The sequence below is a fragment of the Phragmites australis genome, chromosome 6 (genome assembly GCF_958298935.1).
Source record: "Phragmites australis chromosome 6, lpPhrAust1.1, whole genome shotgun sequence".
In the NCBI taxonomy this organism is placed as follows: domain Eukaryota; kingdom Viridiplantae; phylum Streptophyta; class Magnoliopsida; order Poales; family Poaceae; genus Phragmites; species Phragmites australis.
In genome coordinates this window covers 20,222,749-20,240,747 of record NC_084926.1, presented here as the reverse complement: position 1 = coordinate 20,240,747, position 17,999 = coordinate 20,222,749, and the positions used below count along the sequence as shown (strand labels likewise).

General features: G+C 41.9%; 1 protein-coding gene across 1 annotated transcript; it reads left to right on the top strand.

Annotated features, from left to right (window-relative positions):
• The first annotated feature begins 240 nt into the window (after positions 1–240).
• LOC133922081 (protein BONZAI 1-like) lies at positions 241–17,747 on the top strand. The gene is made up of 16 exons (XM_062367244.1): positions 241–521; positions 1,508–1,555; positions 5,905–6,053; positions 6,172–6,220; positions 6,881–6,937; positions 9,921–10,103; positions 10,275–10,409; positions 10,672–10,733; positions 10,911–11,016; positions 15,380–15,494; positions 15,603–15,679; positions 15,776–15,913; positions 16,152–16,316; positions 16,393–16,506; positions 16,763–16,859; positions 17,139–17,747. The coding sequence occupies exons 1-16, from the start codon at positions 381–383 to the stop codon at positions 17,225–17,227; spliced, it is 1,725 nt and encodes a 574-aa protein (XP_062223228.1). The 5' UTR covers positions 241–380; the 3' UTR covers positions 17,228–17,747.
• Positions 17,748–17,999: the final 252 nt, after the last annotated feature.

Genomic DNA, 17,999 nt, shown 5'->3' with positions numbered 1-17,999 from the left:
GAACCATATTATTAGTATATAAATTTCAGCTAGTCGCCAGTCCGAACGGAGTCGTCAAAGACAAGGCAACGGGAGAGGTCAACGTCAAACCTCGCTCTGCCGTGCAGGTGACCCCGGCCCCAGCACCCGGCGGACCAGGGACAAAGCCGTAAATTCAGCCCCATTCCCCGTACCGGCCCCACCTCTCTATCTGGTCGCACTGTGCTGCTGCGCTGGGTACAAATCTCCGTGTCGTCTCCACGACTCCACTTGCTGTTGGCCTCGCCTACTTGCTGCAACTCCCATCCCCACACGGCGCGGCCCCCCTCTTCTCGTCTCCCTCGGATATCTGAGATCTCGCCTCGCCGCCGGCGAGCGACGGAGGGAGAGGCCGGCCGGCGATGGGGAACTGCTGCTCCAACGAGATGGGACACGCCGGCCCCCACCCCGTCGGCCCCTCCGCCGCCGCCTCGGCCGCAGCATCGGCCGCGGCCGACCGCTTCCTCCGCTCCCGCGGCGCCGGCGCATCCACGCAGCTCGAGGTGCGGATGCCACCCTCACCCTCCCTCGGTTCTATGTCGAACGGTAGGCAGTGGTAAGCGGCGCGGGCGCGGGCGTGTTCCAGGAGCTCGGGCGCCGGCATTGCGCCCGACGGCGGTGATTGTTAGGTCCTGCTGAGTGCTGTCCCTTGCCTGATTGGGGATCGGTGTTGTGGTTTTGTGGCGTCCGCGGAAGATGCATGGGGGAGGGGAGTGGGGGGACTACTTGTTTGTGATTGGAACAATAGGAATTCTCAGTATGCCTCAGTTAGTACTAGCTATCTGGTCCCTCCTCAGGCTTGTTAAGCTTCGGATTACCGTTTCTGTGTATCGAGATGCTACCATTTGGTGCACGCGATCTAAAAGTAGCAGTGCGGGAAAATGACTTGTGGCTGGGGATGGGATGCCATCACATTCCTACATTCAGCTTTGGTGATTGGGAGCTGTCTTGATTTGATTGTGCTGCCCCTTGGTTTTATGCTGCACCGATAGTTCTGGCGGCTGAGTTCACCGGCTTTTGTGTTCTTGCCATGGAGATGCTAGTTCTTTTGTGGTTTAGAATCTGTTTTGGATATTGTATTTGCTTAAGCGGTCACACCCTGGCAATGGGTTTAGAATCTGTTTTGGATAGTGTATTTTCGGTGATGTTGTGTATAACTTACTGGAAGATTTACTTAAGCGGCTAAGTCCTTTTATGGTAACAAGTTGTCCTTTAATACCATGTCCTTGGGCAGAATAACCTGTAATTCATTGAATTGTGCTTGGCATATCGTATTCCTATTTTAGGTACATGCTATTGATTCCTAAGGGTTTGGTACTACAATTTTGCTCTATGTGAGGACTGTGGTCATATGTGTGATTTTAAGTTATGTGTTTCTTTGGATTTATTTCTTAATCTGTCGTTTGAAGCAGTAGAATTGTAATTACTGAATAGACGTGGCTTGTTTAGTTGTGTAGTGTTTTGATTTTGACAATATAATATGGTGCAGTTATCTGTCTCTGCATCAAATTTGGGCGATCAAGAATATTTTCCCAAGGTATGCTCCTTGTTGCACCTCTTGCATTTATGAATTTGCTATTGCTTTTTTTATATAAAAAAATGAACAGGAAGGAGAGCTCCTTACTGTGTTAAATTATACTTTTGTATCTTCGGTGGCGGGCTTCTACATATATTTCTATGCCATGTCACATATTGAACTGATTTGTTAGGAGCCTGCTGAGGTCATCTTTCTTTGTTTAAAAACCCTAAAATGATATTTATTGAGCAGTTATTATTAAATCCATGTGATACAAAGATTGGAAAGTATAGAAAAGGAGTGGCATGATTATAACAAGTTCATCAGCTACCTAAAATAAAATAGAAACAATAAGCTTTCCTACCTCATAGCTTGTGTAACGTTACTCCGCTATTTTAGAGTAGAAACGATGTCCTAGAGGTAAAAGATAGCCCCCCTAACTTTTTATTCTTTCCTTTTTTGAAATCTCATGAACCTCAGATCAAGTTATCTAGTTTTTTCTTAATATTCTGCATAAATATTTATCAAGGTTGCTTCTAGGAATAGCATTTTCTGGGTAAAGTTGTATTTATTCTTAAAGAGTTTACGCAAATGATTTAGTTCTGTTTGGTTAGGATGTTATTGTTAGGAATAGCAACTTGTATTCAATAGTAGCCTTTGTGGGCAATATATAGAGAGTACTAACACCCCCCCTCGAATGCAAGTTGCATTTGAAAGAGATGACACTAAGTAATAAACTTAGACTAATACATCCAAAATACAAACTGTCTCTTCAGAACTGTCGTAGAGTGGAGCCTTGGTAATCCTATCGAATCAAGCCGAAGAAGTGCTACACTAAGCACACAAATAGAATCGTGATGATGACAACAAAGAATGCCCTTGGTCAAGAATCGTAACAAAGCGACAATGCATAGCAAGACAACAAAAAGAGTTGTCACTAAAGCTATGAAAAGACCTAGATGGCACAGTTGCATCAATAACGACGAGAACTGATTAGCTAAACACAGACATAATTTAGCTAACCACAAAATAAATCGACAAATGGACGGAAGAATATGTGGACTCATACAACATAGACGAACTCAAAGAGAGACTGAGACTTGGATGTGGACGCAGCGGAATTGCAAAGACTAATACAAGACTAAGACACTAGCAGACAACAATGAGATACTAGCAGTGGAGACAAAAGCTACGCATAGATGCACCAATAGCACAAACCTAGCACAGCAACAACACCACACAACGAAGCAAAAGCTAGCAGTAAGCAACAATAATTTGACAGCCCAATGTCATTATGCAGCGAAGCCACCAACAATGAAGATCCGGTGGCCGAATCGGAGCAGACGGCGAATCGGAGCGGAAGCGGCCCGACGCTCGATGAAGGCGAAGATTAGTTTGCCGATTGAAGCCTTGGCGGTGGATCGAGCGGATCCCATCTCCTCCCGAGTGCTATTCTCCCGGCGGATCGAGTGGAAGACACAACAGACAAGCTTCTGGACGGCAACAGCAGTAGATTCGCCCGGCAAGCCTCAAATCCCTATGAGGCCTATGCGAAGGAAATCAGATCCTGGTGAAGGAGTGAGTTTCCCGGTGTCGGGAAAGCAAGCAGGGGTAGGCATGGGCGCGCTGTTCAACACGGGGTGTTGGCTCCCGGACCTTCGCGGTGCCATACGGTACTTGTGACGGGGGCCCGACAGCGGCCGGATTGGGAGGCCGAGGTGGGCGGATCGGCCTGCACTGAGGTAGGTGGCGCAGCCCGCGTCGTGTCGAGGCTGGGGGCGGACAAGAGAGCTCGACGCCGGCATGATCGGGAGGCCATGGCGGGTAGAGAACGGCAGGGACGAGTAGAACGGGCGGTCGGAGACAGGAGGTGGGGGTGGATCCCGCCGAGCGAGGGCGAGAAGACTGGAGGGCCGGTGGATCCGGGCTCGCCCGACGGACGGGAGGTGTTGGACATGGGCAGGTGGCGGGGAAAGGCCCCGTAAGCTAGTTTTGTAATAGAAGATTGAGAAGCTAACTTGTATTTTAGATGATAATCTACCATCTATCTATTTCACCAAACTTTGCAGCATATTCCATGCCCCCAATTTTAAAGCAAGACCATAAAACAGTAAGCAAAAAGTCCACCTTTGGTCCCCGACTCTAGCCTTAGTTTGGTTTACACCCTCAATTTTAATACCATTTAAGTTTTGCATCCCAGAAATGTTAAAACCAGTCCAAATTAACCTATGTGGAAATGTCTGATTTTATCCTATGTGGCTGCCAAGTCACATCTTCATTGGCGATATACACCGAGTCAGCTCCACTTTTTAGCTCCTTCCCTTCCCTCTTCCCCTCTCTTTCTTCTCATCACCAAGCTAACTACCCTTGCGGTAGCAGCCGGGCGCCGTCTCCTGACCCCGCACCCAACTGCTTTCTCTCATATGTGTCACTGCACGCCTCAGTCTTCCCTTTGCTGCTCTCACCTTCTATCACTTTGTCAACGCTTCCTTCCCCTTCCTCCAGCTTCATCTTCATCGTTGTTTCTGCCTATGTGGCTACGCCGACCTGTCTTCACTCTAAATCGGCATGGGCTTTCACATCCATACCGTCCTCCTTGGGTTGAGCTCTAATTAATTTGTGTAGAATGACGCTTGTGCTGCACTAAGTGCAGCCGATTAGCTGTTACAAACAAGTTGTTCGATGCAAGTTGTGATAGAAGTGTGGTTGTTTGAACACGATGATTTCTGGATATGAGCAGAACAGGCTTGCCGAGAGAGAGCTTGGGATGCATAAGGGTATGCAGGTGACCCAGGTGGTGTCTGATTCCACAACATTCCATGTTTGTAGCACGCTCGCTGCTTGTGCATGAGCCGGTGTTCTGGACATGGGTCAAGTGGAGAGACACATTCTTTCTGATTGATGGACATGAGTGAGAACTGAGAAGAAGGATGGCTGGTAAGTGTGAGAAGAAAGAGGAGGCCGTTTCCTGCGATCTGAAGAGATGGAAGAGGGAAAGAAGAGTGGGAGGAGGAAGAGAAGAATGGATGTTTTCCCTTTTTTTCAGCAAGTGACACATGGTTCCCTCAGCCTAGTGAATGAGGATGTACCAGCAAAGATCAGACTCTGCCGCCTCATAGGACAAAACAGGGGTGGTTTGGTGCAGGGGCTTAATTCCATTAGTTTTGGTTATTATTGTGATGCAAATTAAATTGTATTGAAGTTAAGGGTGAGCAGTAAACCAAGATCAGAGTTGAGGGATCAAATGTAGATTTTTTTTCCAAACAGTAAAGTTCATTACCCATTTAATGTATTAATTCATAACCTTGGCACATGGTTCCATTACGGCTGAAAACGAAAGAACTTATTGCACTAGTTAACATGTAAAACTTACCAAATCTGGTTCTGTATGGTTTAACATACATTACCTATATGCACATACAAAGGTATTTACTCACCCCAGAAATCCTCGAAGCTTGCAAACTATAAATCAGTTGCTACTTCTCTTTTGGGGTTATAGTTTCCTTTGCCGAAGCAAGATGCTTATGCATAATGGCATTTTGCTCTTGATTTTGACTTTTGATCATTAATTTCCTCATCAAATGGTTGTTTTTTTGGAGACATCATCAAATGGTAGTTGCCTCACCATGTTCTTCATTCTCACTGCATATGAACCTTATAGCTCTCTCAATGAATTGTTCAGCTTAAGTGCTTAAGCATATAAGACAAAAAAATCATGGTCCTAATCAGAATTTCTGACCTAATTTTCCTGACAGAGGAGAAAATTGTGTGATGCTATTCATGAAAACATGTTTAGACTTTAGAGATAAATAAAATGGAGAGAATGTAATACATAGTAGAGTTCATGATGAAAGCATGACTGTACTCTGATCGCCTTTGGCTGATATGTACTTATGAGCTTAGGTGTTGTCACTTCTTCAGTGGGCATACTTGAGTTGCATTGCATGCACCTTTTTTTTGCCACATGAGTTCACCTAACTTATGATAGTAAACTTGGCATGATCAGCTCTTCTATGCAAATTCAATATTCAAGGTGCACATGGCTACATCCTGACAGGTTCAACAATACTAAATAATGCAGGCAGTTTGCAAAATTGTATTCTGTAAAGATCTAAATATAAGTCAAATAGATTTGAGCTACCTTGAGAGTGAATTCAGAAAATACGAAACAATATTGGCATTTCCAGTTAATAGATTGTCCTTTCTAGCACCTTTCCTTGCCCACTGCTTCAAGGAAAATAGCTGCAGCCACCTTTCTCTCTGCATGCATGCTACTATACTTATTTTATCTGAATATTTGTTGAATTTTTAATGCTGTCTCACTGAACTTTTCCTTACTATTTCTAAATCTTTCTCCTTTTTTACTTCAGAGCAATCCCATGGTGGTTGTATATTCTAAAAGGAAAGATGGACCACTTGAAGAACTTGGGCGTAGTGAAGTAATTTTAAATTCTTTGAACCCATCTTGGACTACAAAAATCAGTGTGCACTACCAGTTTGAGGTTCTTCAGCCATTGTTGTAAGCTTCTATTGTAGTTTACTTTAAACTTCTCCTTTGTTGTATCTTATATTAATTGTTAAGAGTGAATGTTACCTCTTAACCATCTTATCACTAAAACACATAAGTTTCTTCACAGGTTTCAGGTTTATGACATTAACCCGCAGTTCCATGATGTCAGTGAAAAGGTGACTATTGTTTCAATTATGTGTTACATCTTCTTTTTTTATTTTCCCCACTGAATCTGCTAATTGCTAATAGTTAGCACACTCGATTCTATTTACTGGCATGTCCCAAGCTGACAAGCTGGCATGTCTTCAGGATCTTGCAATCTATAGTTACTGTTTTGCACAGGGTTAGTTTGGAATATGTAACATTAAATTCTCATAGTTTTTATTGATACTTTTATAACTTATGCCACATGTAAATTTTGGTTTCTTTTGTGCTCAAAAGATATTGGTTAATTTGAATATATAGAGATTAATATTTACTTACTTGAGACTAAAACCTTCACATGAAAATTTATTTTGTTACTCTTATTTCTGGAACACCTCTAGATATCTTCAAAATTTGACTCTGCACAGAATTCCCAAACGGAAAAGAATCACATACATATACTTGATTCTGAGAACTAGGAGTTCCTGCCCATTAGAAGTATAGAACTCACTAACTTACACCTTCAGTCTCATTTTTAATTGTTCCTAAAATCTGATATTAATGGCCACGTTTCGATGCCCATGTTAGATTATTCCGGAATGCTAGGAATGTGATTTGTTAAGCATACTCACCTCATTGCTCCTTTCAGCTGCTTTGCAATTCTTATGCTAATGTGCTTTGCTGCAATGCAGATGCTTAAGCTGGAGGAGCAAGAGTTTCTTGGAGAGACTACTTGCCTTCTGTCCGAGGTATGCGTATTTTGGCTAAAGGAATTGTTATGTTTGTCCTGGCTATTTATTCGTCTTGTGAGTAAAGTGTAATTCAGAGCACACTGCACAGCATACCTTATTTTGTAGCAAGAATAATTATTCTGAACTTCCAACATGAATAGAACTTTAAATTCTTTAACAAAAAGGAAAAAGGGGAAAGGACAAAGTAAAGAGAATAAAATACATTATGACAGTGCACAATGCATATACCTCCTAATCTTCAAATTGTCATGTTTGCCTGCCTCTGTAATTTGTTTAGTGTTTAGTCATGTGATGATTCTTAATGGTTGGTAGAGAAGTAAGTTTTGAAGCTGAACCTGTGAAGGCAAACTTAAATACATTTTATGTTTCCTTGCTTGCATTGTTCAAACATGGTGACCAACATGAACTTATCATATGAATTTGTAGAGTAAATTGCGTTATGGGTCACGAAACTCGTTGTGCAGGTTAAGGTAGGTCACTGAACTTCTAAACTGCACATTTAAACCAACTTGTTTACATGAGTCACCTTATGTTATTAGCAGGCCAGCTAGGCACTGACCGATGATGTGGTCTTGCCAACATGGCAAAAGGCACATTGGTGCTAATTTCCCGGCCCATGTTTTGTTTGGTTTTTGCAAAATAGTCCTAGTGCATTTATATTGCTTGTTAGGTACTTAATCTCCTCCTATTTGTGCTGTCTCAAGCCGTTCTCCTCACTCCTCTATTTCAATCCCTAGCACCACCAGCCAAAAATCCGTTGTACTGTTGGCCCCCATTCTCCAGCCTGTCGATCACACAAGACCTATCAGTGTTGCCCCCACATTTCCCTCCTGCTGCTCCACGAAGTCCCCAACACCGCCTCCCCCAGTAAGGCATGGTACAATTGACCCAGTCCATTGACCCCCAGAACAAAGTTGTAACGGTGGATACGATGAATTAGGTAACAGCTTGAAAAAGGGGCTGCCTTTTCGTGTGTTGCATTCTGTTGTTCTCATATACGTCCTTCTTGCATAAGATGCAAGTGATAGAATTGTGTTGCTCTTGTATGGTTTCACAAGATATAGGACCTTGATTATGTTGCTCTTGGATAGGAAGCTGCTCCTCTATTGCATGCTTGATAGATAATAGTGCTATTGATTCATGAGCAACTAGAGCCATCACGCCGTGAAGGAAGATCACATTGAGAGTGAAGGCCACTGAATTGGTCTTGGGTACAGGAAAGGAAAAAAACTAGACTGTATAGTTTTCAGGAGATTCAATGCAAAATTCAAAGACCCTTTTTGCAAAGCACCATGTTTGTGCCATGCCACCAATCATTGCCTACCTGACCACCTAATAACATTAGTTGACTCAAACACGTTTTGTTAGGATAAACACCCGCCGGGTGGATAGCCAGTTGGCGTCGGTTGCTAAGGGAGGGATTAGATCATAGATTAGAGAGACTTCGAATACTGGGAGAGACTAGATTAATTCTTCTTACTTGATTACAATGGATGCTATGCCCTCCTTTATATAGGAGCCAGTCTTAACAATTTAAACTAACAAATCTAATCTCTAAGACTAACTAACAAATCTAATCTCTAACTTGGTACCACAAGAGCGATGATACAGTAACGAAGCACTATAGTAACCCGCTGGTGCTACAGTGCGTGATTATTGTTCTCGTGAGTGAGCAGCGATTCCAGGGCCTAACATGTTTAGTGACCTAAATGTACAATTTTGGAGTTCATTGACCTACTAGAACTTATATGACAAGTCTGGTGACCCTTGATGCAATTTATCCATATTTATAACTTGAGTTAATTTCACAAACCTACCACTTTTTAGGGCTAATTATCACAAACCCACCACTTTTTTTTTGCCTATTTCACAGACCCACCAATACTTCGGTCCGACGTATCACAAACCCACCACTTTTCCGTTCATGTTCACTGTTCATGGCACTGTTCATAAATATGGTGGTTTTCTGTGTTCTCTAAAAATCGGTGGCCTTCTATTTCTTTAAAAATCCTAGAATTTTTTTGTACGTGTTCCATAATCTATGTGCAATTTAATTGGATTCACCTAAAAAGTCTGTGGAAAATTTAAACTAAAATTCTTCAAAAATGGCTATTTTTATAACTTCTAACAATTGTTAGAGCCTCAAATAAAATCCCAAAAATCTGAGAAAATTCACTAATATTCTTCTTATATGATGGACTAATTTCTAAAATTATTTTCAGCCCGAGTTTATATGGTGAAAAAGTGAGGTCCTTTTATAATGCTCTATTTATATTCAATTGTTGGAGCATTACAAAGGAACTCATTTTTTCACCATATAAACTCGGGCTGAAAATAATTTTAGAAATTAGTCCATATAAGAAGAATATTAGTGAATTTTCTCAGATTTTTTGGGATTTTATTTGAGGCTCTAACAATTGTTAGAAGTTATAATAGTAGCCATTTTTGAAAAAATTTAGTTTAAATTCTACACAGATTTTTTAGGTGAATCCAATTAAAATAGATTGCACATGGATTATGGAACACGTACAAAAAGTTCTAGGATTTTTGGAGAAATAGAAGACTACTGATTTTTTTTAGAGAACACAGAAAACCACCATATCTATGATCAGTGAACGGGACGCAAAAGTGGTGGGTTTGCAATACGTCGGACCGAAGTATTGGTGGGTCTGTGAAATAGGCAAAAAAAAAAGTGGTGGGTTTGTGATAATTAGCCCCAAAAAGTGGTGGGTTTGTGAAATTAACTCTTATAACTTTAGCCTGGTTGGTAGCTCCAGCTCTATTGGCCTATGATAACATGCAAATAGCACTTAGATGTGAAAATAATGTTTCAGGAATCACGATGTCAAGGCTTGCATGTTGCATCACATGAACATTACTGTACATAAAACAAGTTTGTAATGTTAATATGTTTGAAGACTATCCTAGTTCTAGTTGAATATTGTTTTTACTTCTGCTGATATCAAGGCTTCTTTTGCAGGTTATCACCAAACAGAACAGACTGCTGACTCTGAAGCTTGGCGTCTCTGAACATAACTTGCCAAATCCTAGTAAATTTGGTGAGCTAACTGTTCAGGCTGAAGAAAGTGCAGGTTCAAAAGCAATAATGGAGATGGTATTCCGCTGTTCAGATCTTGAAATCAAGGATCTTCTCTCAAAGAGTGTAAGCTTATGACCTTCTGTTTCTATTCCTTAGTTTCTTTTTTTCCTTTGGTACTTATTTGCACTTGCTGTTTGCCCATACCAACGTGTGTCTGCAGACATGTAGAATGTATGTTCTGGTTAACTTGAGTAGTTTTTCACCATGCTAATGTCTAAATATGTTGTGTGACAGGATCCTTTCTTGCTAATATCTAGAATATCAGATAGTGGAATGCCTGTTCCAATTTGCAAGACAGAAGTAAGAAAGAATGATCTCAATCCTAGGTGGAAGCCAGTGATTCTGACTCTCCAACAGATTGGAAGTAAGGCATGAGACTATCTTCTTCCTTCTTTTTTTAAAAAAAAAAAAACTTTTGTACTTCTATTAATGTGCCCATCAGAACCATCTACTCTCAGAATATATTTTAATCTTTGACACTCCTGGATGCAATGCACCTTTGATTATTGAATCATTAGCTACTGCTGATAGTGATCTCCAAATCAAAGGACAGTTTTTGTTTGCTAATGACCAAAATTTTGTATCAATGTAATAGTTGTGTATTTCTTCTCATGATTATATTATGTTGCAGGAGAACCCTCTAATTATAGAGTGCTTTAACTTCAGTAGCAATGGCAAACATGACCTAGTCGGGTAACAATCCTCCTTTTAACTCACCCCACTGCCTCCGCTTATTGTATCTGTGTTCCTGTCTGCTCTGTTTCCATTTTTGTCTGTGCATAAATATGCTCTGCGGTGCCTTAGAAAATGGGCCATTAATTCTTGAATTCCAATTTGTTTTCTGATTAGATACCCTTTGTAATTCGACAGCAAGATAGTAAAATCAGTCGCTGAATTGGAAAACATGTACCATAGTCAGAATGGTGAAAATTTCTTTGTTCCTGCCAGCACTGCACAAGAATGTCACAGTAAGGAGGTAATACTTGTTACTTTGGATTTTTATTTGTTAGATACATATAATTAGTCCGTGTAATATCCCTGTGTTATAAGGTTTCCTGCATATTGTTTATATATACATGTATATATACGGATCTATGACCTCCATGGAATACAAGATGTTATTCATAACATGGTATTAGAGCTAGATTTTCTTTTAGGGCGTAGCAACTCGTCCTAACCTTAGCCCACCTGCCAACTTTTTCTCTCCTTGCTGTTTTCTCTCTCCTAGCCTCCCGGCTCTGCCCACCCCTGGTTGGATCCAACCTTCCCCCAGCCTGATCTGCCTCCGTTGCCTCTCCCCCGGCCTTGGCTCTACTCGCCCCCCTCCCCCGGGCCAGATTCGACCTCCCCTGGCTTCTACCTCCGCCATAGCTCCCCCGGCGGGTCTGCCTACCCTAGCTGGATCCGTCCTCTACCCGGGCCGCAACGCATTCCTCCGCCTCGTGCTCCACTGGACGCGCTTTCGCCGCATGCCGCCGTTGCCTTTGTGGGCCACCGTCGACGGCCCAGACTAGCCGTTTGGAGTCGGGCGTCAATCTAACCGACTCGTGACTCCGGAGTAAAAAAAAAGGCATCATGTCTTCTTCATCGGCCACCATTTCAGTTCCTCGCTGCTTGGGTATTTTTGATGGTGTAAACTACTGCGATTTTGCGCAACATATGCACATTCACATGCGTGTGCTTCGTCTTTGGTGTGTTCTCTCTGGAGACATTCCTTGTTTGCCTTAACTTGTTCTTCCGACGGAGCCTACGAAGCCTTCCGCCGACAAAGCAGCTACTGAAGTTAGCACTATTGCCTATGATAATGCTGTCTCCATCTACCAGAATGTCTTGGAGTTGTACCGAGATCAATTGTCTGATTATGCATAGTGGATTGATGATGATACTCGTGCAGTGTCCATTCTGGTTGCTAGTGTCAAACCTCGGTTCCCCTTTGAGATTGTTGAATTTTCTACAGCCTTCTAGATGCGGACTCATCTTTGTCAGAACTATGATCCTTCTGGGATGCTCTCTACCTGACTGTTGTTTGATAGGAGTAGTCTCTTCAGCAGGGTGATGCCACTGCTGACGTATTCTACGCTGATGTTGGCAGTGTGGCGTCAACTGGACTCTATTTGCATTGTTGGTTGCCGCTCCTATGAATGTTGCTTGGACCTACGTGTTGAAAGGGATTTTCATCGCCTCTACGAGTTCCTGACTCGTCTTTGTCCAGAGTTTGAGCAGTGTCGTGCTCAGTTGCTTGCATGTCATCCTTGTGTTAAGCTTGTGGAAGCCCTTACGGAGATACGTTCGAAGGAGACTCGTCTACGTGGCTCTGGACTGCTGCCACTTCCCTCGGTGCTGGCTGCTCGTCCACCTGATGCGCTTACGTCTTCGTCTACACTACTGCCTGCTCCTCGTGCTACTCCTTCGTCTTCTGCGGCCTCCCTGGTGGTGGTGGTGGCTACCCTCGTTGCACCTACTGTAGCAAAAGCGGGCTATGTTGAGGTGAACTGCTACCGGAAGAAGCATCTCTGACAACCCTTTATTGCTTCTACCTCGACTACCTCTTCGACTGACACTTAGCTGGAGATTGTGAACAAGGCATGTTGTCCCAATTCTCCTGTCCTGACGCTCATGGTAAGAATGGTGTTGCTGAACGCAAGTATCGTCATCTTCTTGAGACAGCTTACACGCTTATGATTGCCTCTTCTGTCCCACCTCATTTTGCCTAAGGCGATCTCCACTGCCACTTGATCAATATCTAGCCTTCTTCTGCAATCAAGGGTGGGATTCCTTTAGAGCATCTATGTGGGTGTATTCCTGACTAGTCTTGTCTTCGCCTTTTTTGTTGTATTTGTTACGTTCTTCTCGCCCCTCGTAAGTGTTCAATCTGTTGAGTTTCTTTTTAGGCTAAGGCCGTGTTTGTTTCCTGCTTCTGCTACTGGCAGAAGCTAGAAGCCAGAACAAACGGGGTTCTGGAGAAGTGGCTTCTGGAGAAGCCAGAAGCCTGCTTTTGAGGAAAATGAACTAAAGCTGAGAAGCTCGTTGAGATATGCTTTTCTGAGAAGCTATGTGCTGAGAAGCCAAAAATTTATTATAGAAGCCAACAACTTATTTCCAAAAGCAGCTTTTCAGACAAGCCAAAAGCACAGCTTTTCAGAAAAGCTCAAAAGCAAAAGCTCAAACAAACACGGCCTAAGTGCTAAGCATAAGGGTTATCGGTGTTGGGATCCTGTTACTTGCCGAATGTGAATTTTTCAAGATATTACTTTTGACGAGTCTCGTCCTTTCTATCCTCGTATCTTCTCTTTCACTTCTTTGGTTGGGTTGAACCACTGTCTTTGCTCAATTTTCCTGCCTCACCCATCGCCGTTTCGTCTTATTTTCCACAACCACTGTTAGCGACCTCTCCTGTTACGCCCACCTCACCAGATGCTCCCCCTTCTGGTATTGTTGTGCCTTTTCTTTTTCACTACACTTGTTGTTCCCATGTTGTCTCACATCCTGTTGTGCCACCTTCTGATGTGATGGCTCCTTCTAGAGATTCAGCTCCTCTATCGTCTCCTCGCTATTCCCTTCGTGATCGTCAGTCGATTCGGCCTCTTGATCGTTTTGGTTTTGCTGGTGCTGTTTCTGCCGAGTTGTCTTTTTACCGTGATGTTGTTCATCATGAATGGCAGCATGCGATGGTAGAGGAGCTGGCTGCTCTTAAGCGCACTAGCACGTGGGATTTTGCCCCTCTTCCCCCACATGCTCGTCTCATCACATGCAAGTGGGCCTATAAGGTTAAGACTCGCTTTAATAGTTCTCTTGAGTGCTACAAGGCTCGTCTTGTCGCTCGTGATTTTTAGTAGGAGCATGATCGTGATTATGATGAGACTTTTGCACCTATGGCACACATGATATGACCACAATTCACTCTTCTTGTTGTGGCGTCTGTGCGTCAGTGGTCTATTTCTCAGCTTAATGTCTAGAATACCTTTTATAATGGTGAGCTGCATGAAGAGGTATACATACACCCACCACTAGGGTATTATGTTCCTAAGGACATAGTTTGTCGTCTCCGCTGCTCTCTTTATTGCCTTAAGCAAGCTTCTCGTATTTGGTTTGAGCATTTTTTCTTCTGTGATCATTGATATTGGTTTTTTTTTTGCCAGTGTTCATGATCTTGCGCTTTTTCTCCACACTTCGTCTTGTGGTCGGATTCTTCTTCTGTTGTATGTTGATGATATGATCATTATAGGGGATGATTCTGAGTATATTGCCTTTATGAGCCTTTGTGAATGCTCGTCTGAATGAGCAGTTTCTTATGTCTAATCTGGGTCTTCTTTGTTACTTCTTTGGGATTGAGATTTATTCTACATCTGAGGGTTTCTTTCTGTTCCAAGAGAAGTATATTCAGGATCTTCTTGATTGTGCTTCTCTCACTGATGAGCGCACTGTTAAGACTCCAATGGAGCTTAACCTTCATCTTTGGTCCACTGATAGCAAGCCTCTTGCGGATCCCACATGCTATTGTTATCTTGTTGGGAGTCTTGTTTAACTTGGTGTCACTCGTTCTGACATTTCTCATGTAGTGCATATTCTTAGTCAGTTCATTTTTTATCTCACTCAGCTCCAAAGTCGTTTTCTTCGTGTTTTGCGCTATCTTCGTGAGACTATCTCTCGGCATCTTTTCTTTCCATGTTACAACTTTTTACAGCTCCGTGCATATTTTGGTACTACTTGGGCTAGTGATCCATTTGATCGTTGATCTCTTCTGCCTACTATGTTTTTTTTTTTTGTGATTCTCTCATTGCTTAGAGGACTAAAAAGCAGACTGCAATTTCTTGTTCCATGCAGAGACTGAGTTGCGGGTCATGTCTTTGTTGACAGCAGGGCTCAATTGGTTATTATGGTTATTTGAGGATTTTGGTGTTTCGTCCCATGCAATACTCTTTTCTCCAACCGTACATGTGCTCTTAGTATTCCTCGAGACCTAGTGAAGCATGAGCTCATCAAGCACATTGGTGTGGATGCTTCCTTTATGCGGTCTCAAGTGCAGGAACAAGTTGTTGGGCTTCATTATGTGCCTTCAGAGTTTCAGGTGGTAGATTTCTTTGCGAAGGCCCAGACTTGAGCACATCACGACTTCTATCTCTCCAAACTCAGTGTGGTTGATCCATTATGAGTTTGAGGGGGTGTTAGATACATATAATTAATCTGTGTAACATCCCTGTGTTATAAGGGGTTTTCTGCATATTGTCCACCTGTACATGTATATATACTAGCTTATGGCCTCTATGGAATACAAGTTGCTATTCCTAACATTATTAATTGTTACATTTTTGTAAATTGTGTTTCATTCTAATATGCAGGTACTGAAGAGTCAGGTATATGTGGAGAAATATGTCGAGAGCAAGAGACATACCTTTCTAGATTATATATCTGCTGGGTGTGAGTTGAATTTTATGGTAGCCATAGATTTCACAGGTATGTGGCAACATTCTAGTGCAAATTGGCCTTTCCTCATTTCCGTTTCTCAAGTCGTAAGCTCATGCTTCTTAATATGTTACTGTCGATGTTTACTACTCTCTCTAGCTTCAAATGGAAATCCGCGTCTTCCAGATTCCTTGCATTATATTGACCCCTCAGGTCGGCCAAATGTATATCAGAAGGTGAGCAACTGACTGATCACCATTTGTTGTTAGAGTTATGATGACCCTCTCAGCACTTATTGATTTTAAGTTTGTCCCTTGCTGTTTTTATGGTAGGCTATACTGGAAATTGGAGAAGTTCTACAGTATTATGACCCAGCTAAGCGTTTCCCCTCTTGGGGCTTTGGAGCAAGACCTATTGACGGTCCTTGTTCCCATTGTTTCAACTTGAATGGCAGCACTTATCAACCTGAGGTATTCTAAACTCTTCGCTTCATTCAAATACTTGTTTTTTTTTCAGAAGAATCACAAGTGCTATTTCTGGAAAGCTAATTTGAAGAGAAGCTTTTCTCATTTTAAGTTTTTACTTGTACAGTAGATTCGCTGCTATATCTATTTGTAGAAGTAATGCACATATCACCTTGTGTTTTGGAGATGTCTTATGCTTGTTAGAGCTGTTTACGCATAAGCTGATTGTATCAAACTTTCTCAGGTTGACGGAATACAGGGAATTATGTCAGCTTATATCAGTGCACTTCGTAATGTATCATTGGCTGGTCCTACTCTCTTCGAACAGCTGATTAGCACCGCTACGGCAATAGCTAGCCAATCTCTTGCTGGCAATCAACAGAAATACTTTATTTTGTTAATAGTCACTGTATGTATACCTCTGAACCGATCTTCATTAAAAAGTGCTCCATATTTTTCTTCTTAGCTGTCAAACCATTTTCCAGGATGGTGTAGTGACTGATTTTCAAGAGACTATTGATGCAATCATAAAGGCATCCGATTTTCCTTTATCCATCGTTGTTATTGGAGTTGGTGGGGCTGATTTCAAGGAAATGGAGGTAATGTCATGACGGGATCAGTTGTTGCAGTTTCATAATTCATTTGTGTATTTTTTTTATTGGGAGCTGAAATTGAAATGCTAAGCTCAGATAATGATTTAATTTCTCATCTTTTCAGTTCTAGTTTTCTCTAGCTATGACACTCTGCATAGAAGCAGCACCCAGATACTTCATATGTTGAGTGACAGTGACATGATGATTGCTGATGCTTTAGAATAAGATAAACACATTTTAATTTTAAAATTTTCTTCTGCAGTTTCTAGATCCAAATAAAGGAGAGAGACTGGAAAGCTCAACTGGGAGGGTTGCATCAAGGGATATGATACAGTTTGCCCCGATGAAGGATGTACACGGTATGCATGTATATTGAACAGAATTCAATCCTTCTTTTCCTTTTTTCAGTTTCCATCAACTTCGTTCCTGAAAAGATACAGTTATATATGCGTCCTGTACAATATATTATTCTTTTGCGGCAACATAAACAACAGATTATTTTCATATAGGTAGCCACCTGGTTTTTCCTTTTTTTTTTGTCTGTTTTCTCCTGTACATGATGACCCATGCAATTTTGCTTTTTTCTTCTTTATCTGCAAAATTAAACTGTCTGTTATTCGATCCATCCCTATTTTCAGGTAATGGGATATCGACACTTCAGTCACTTCTTGCTGAGATACCAGGGCAATTCATGACATACATGAGAACAAGAGAAACAAGTGATTAGTTAGTATATGATGCCATCTTTCAGTAGATGATAAGTAGTCCAATCCTCTTTGTTTTTAAGATTTTGGCCATTCAGTCACATAATTGTGCAAATTTTAAAGCATGCGTGTGTTAAAAAGCTAGATGGATTGTATGATGTGTTAAAGGTGGATGAGAGAATGATCTCCTGGATATAATAGCCAACATCAAATTAGCGAGTTTAGGTGAGAAGTGCAAGGCCTGTAGATTGAAGAACGTAGAATGTTGTTTGTGAAGAGACATTGTATCCCAGGCCATCTTAGTTTCTTGTCAAGAGACATTGTATCCCAGGCCATCTTAGTTTCTTGTCAAGTTTTACCAAACTTCATTCTGTTTGAGTTCTGGGATTCCTTAGGCTAGCAGTTCGTAATTGGAAAGATGCAAGTGATCATCTTTCTTTTTACGTATTTGTAATATATGACTTAGTGTTGGAGCCTTGTGTTATCCGTAGGTACATGTGAACCGGAAGAATCTTTTTTGTTATGTGCATTCAATTTTTTCAAGGACTGAGCAGCAGCTGCATGTCTCTTGTGGCGACCCATAGGATTTGTGTATAGCACTATTTTTGTCCTTTTTCCATAAGTATGTGGGATAGGGCTCACTGTGGGCTGTCCTTTCAGTAGGTATCTTCCTGCAGTCTTGTTTTTTACCATGCGAGTTCATCTATTCCATGAAAATCATTCGGTCACTGCTCTCAACCCTTAAGATCTCAATCCAACTGTCCATGTCAATCTTCATCATCCTATATGAACGCT

Excerpts from the sequence above, each read along its gene's own strand:
- LOC133922081 (XM_062367244.1), top strand. The coding sequence starts at position 381 with ATGGGGAACTGCTGCTCCAACGAGATGGGACACGCCGGCCCCCACCCC. Across the intron at positions 6,221-6,880 it reads TCCATGATGTCAGTGAAAAG|ATGCTTAAGCTGGAGGAGCA; the intron begins GTGACTATTGTT and ends GCTGCAATGCAG. Across the intron at positions 10,104-10,274 it reads AGGATCTTCTCTCAAAGAGT|GATCCTTTCTTGCTAATATC; the intron begins GTAAGCTTATGA and ends GTTGTGTGACAG.